The sequence below is a fragment of the Lissotriton vulgaris genome, chromosome 5 (assembly GCF_964263255.1).
Source record: "Lissotriton vulgaris chromosome 5, aLisVul1.2, whole genome shotgun sequence".
In the NCBI taxonomy this organism is placed as follows: domain Eukaryota; kingdom Metazoa; phylum Chordata; class Amphibia; order Caudata; family Salamandridae; genus Lissotriton; species Lissotriton vulgaris.
Genome location: NC_141693.1, coordinates 231,398,919 through 231,401,319, shown reverse-complemented (window position 1 = coordinate 231,401,319; position 2,401 = coordinate 231,398,919). Strand labels below are relative to the sequence as shown.

General features: G+C 42.2%; 1 protein-coding gene across 1 annotated transcript; it reads left to right on the top strand.

The window, feature by feature from the left end:
• The first annotated feature begins 224 nt into the window (after positions 1-224).
• On the top strand, positions 225-1,418 carry CYSRT1 (cysteine rich tail 1). The gene has a single exon (XM_086921235.1). It carries the CDS (start codon positions 362-364, stop codon positions 779-781), a length of 420 nt encoding a protein of 139 aa, XP_086777361.1. The 5' UTR covers positions 225-361; the 3' UTR covers positions 782-1,418.
• The last annotated feature ends 983 nt before the right edge of the window (positions 1,419-2,401 follow it).

The following is a 2,401-nucleotide window of genomic DNA, read 5'->3' as shown; positions in this document are numbered from 1 at the left end:
GACTGATTCTTCACAACGACTGCCTACACTGACACTAAACTCAACATGGAAAGGGAATAACCAGCTGACTCTGATAAACTGGTTAGATTCATGCAGATTATGTCCTGGTCTGTCTCTAGTAATAACAGCAGTTCGTGAAGTGCCTCTTTTTCTTATCCTATTTATTTTTCCTCCCCAGGTATAAAGTTGGAAGACTTCCTGTGAATCGTGGTTCATCAGTGGGCACCTGAAAGGCACAACTCCTTGGTTTCTTCGTAAGGTGTTTTGGTGAAGAGGTCCTGTAGTGTCTTAGCTGCACCTCCTGTGGGGTTTCCCGGATCTTGTATATCACTTTTTAGAACCTGTTGGTTTCTACTTAGACATGGATAAAGGCATCAGCGTTGAGAACCCATACGCCCATGTGACTATCCCTCGTGCCCAGCTCAAAAGTAGCTTTGTTCGGAACTATCTCGGGGAAGACTTTACAGGACCTGTCATTGCAAACCCTGCTGTGGTGCCCACCTATCCTACGTACGCCCCCCAGGACAGTCACAACAATCCATATCAGCCTTCTGGTGTAGGAAGTGGTGCACCAATCAGAACACAGGAGTCATGGAGACGTCCTTACAACCCCTATGCCAGCCAGAAGCTTCCAAACGGAAATAATCCCACAGAGATGTACACCATTGATTTGGACAAGCACCACAAAGATATGCTGGAGTCCGAGCCGGATCCCTGCTGCTGTGCCTGTTGTTGCAAAGCTTGCCCCTGCTGTCGGAAATGTTGCTGCGTCGTCTCCTAATATGAAGTTCTTGCACCCAGTGGGTTTAATTTACCGCTGAAATTGTTCAGAAGGACTTTTACTAAGTTACTATTGAACATCTCTATATACAAAAGCCTGGTGAGTTATGTTGCTAAAACATTGCCAACAAATGACTTTCTTCCAGGTATTGGGTTTTGGTGGGAGGGTTATGGGTGCAATAGAACAAACTCCTTCAGGAAAATGCCGTTGTGCCAATCATTTGCCTTGAAGCACATTACAGGAAGCTGTCGACATCTGGACGGGATGTGCCCATACTTTTTTACTCTGTGAATAACCATGAACTTTAGGAGTGCCTCCAGGCTTCATCTGATCCTGGTCTTCAGACAGGACTAGACTCTGTTACTCAAATGGAGTCAAAGTAAGAAATGTGAAGAGCACATCAAGGGGTCCTCTCCCCACCATAGTGTTGAAGTATGCCACTGTGCTCAGGTGAAAAACAGCCATAGAAGTGAGGACTGGTGCATACTTGACCGAAAGAATGAAGGAGCGAACCATGAAATGAGTAAATGTGTACATGAAGTATTATGAAACTAGCCTGCTATACCTCTACTGTGCAATTCTAAATATTTTATGTTCTTTGTTTATATGTTTTAAATAAATATCAGTTCTACATGCATCATTGCTTCTAGAGTTTCCTGTTGGCCAAGGGTTTGGATGTGAGGCATGCTAAAAAGTGACAATGACCATTATGATGACTGATTTCATGTCAAATCTCTAATGCGCTGGAACAATTCCCAGAGTGAGTGCAGCCGCTCCAATTCAACAGGAGAGTAGGGTAGCCAGTAGTGACATTTGGAGCACACACTGTGGCAAATCTATTACAAAAGCATGGTGTGGTAGCCACTGCCATTTATACACCACATTTTCCATTGAAATAATTCGCACTGACAAGCAGGTTTACTGATGATGCTACTGATAAAACTATATAATGCACAAATTATGTATGGAATGTTGGTTTCTGCAAATATTTACAAAGTGATTAATTTGTGTTTTCCGAACAGCTGATCCATTTTGAAATGTGTACATTTCATTTACAGGTTTGTTAATGTGTTGCGTTAGAAAAGGACACCTTAAAGACTTTCCTTCCACTCTGCATACCCCTGCAAGATTTCCAAATAGTTCAATTTACTGCATCCTCTAACTTTTCTATTAGAGAGAAAAGTAAATACCAATCTCCATGTGAAAAAGAATAAGCAGCAGTTTTTCACACATCGTAGCCTGGCATTTGACCTCTGTTTTTGATACACATCACGTGACAAGATAAATACACAATTAATGGCATTGTTATTGCTTTTTCAATCACACAACGAGGGTTCTTATAGAGCACCACTTATCACCTATTATGGTCTCAAGACGCTGCAATTCAGTCGAAGAGAAAGGTCTTCACCCTATTGCTCAGCACCCCCTACTAGTGCCTATGTTCATGTAGGGAGACTGTTCTTCTACTAATGAACAGGTTTTCTTTTCGACTTGAAATAATCTGCCCTCTAGCTCCATATAAATGTATTTGTTTTTTGGATTGGAAGGCTAGGGGCTAAACTTATATGCACCGAGGCCAATCACTAGGATATTTAGATCCTAAACTTTGGAATGACCCGC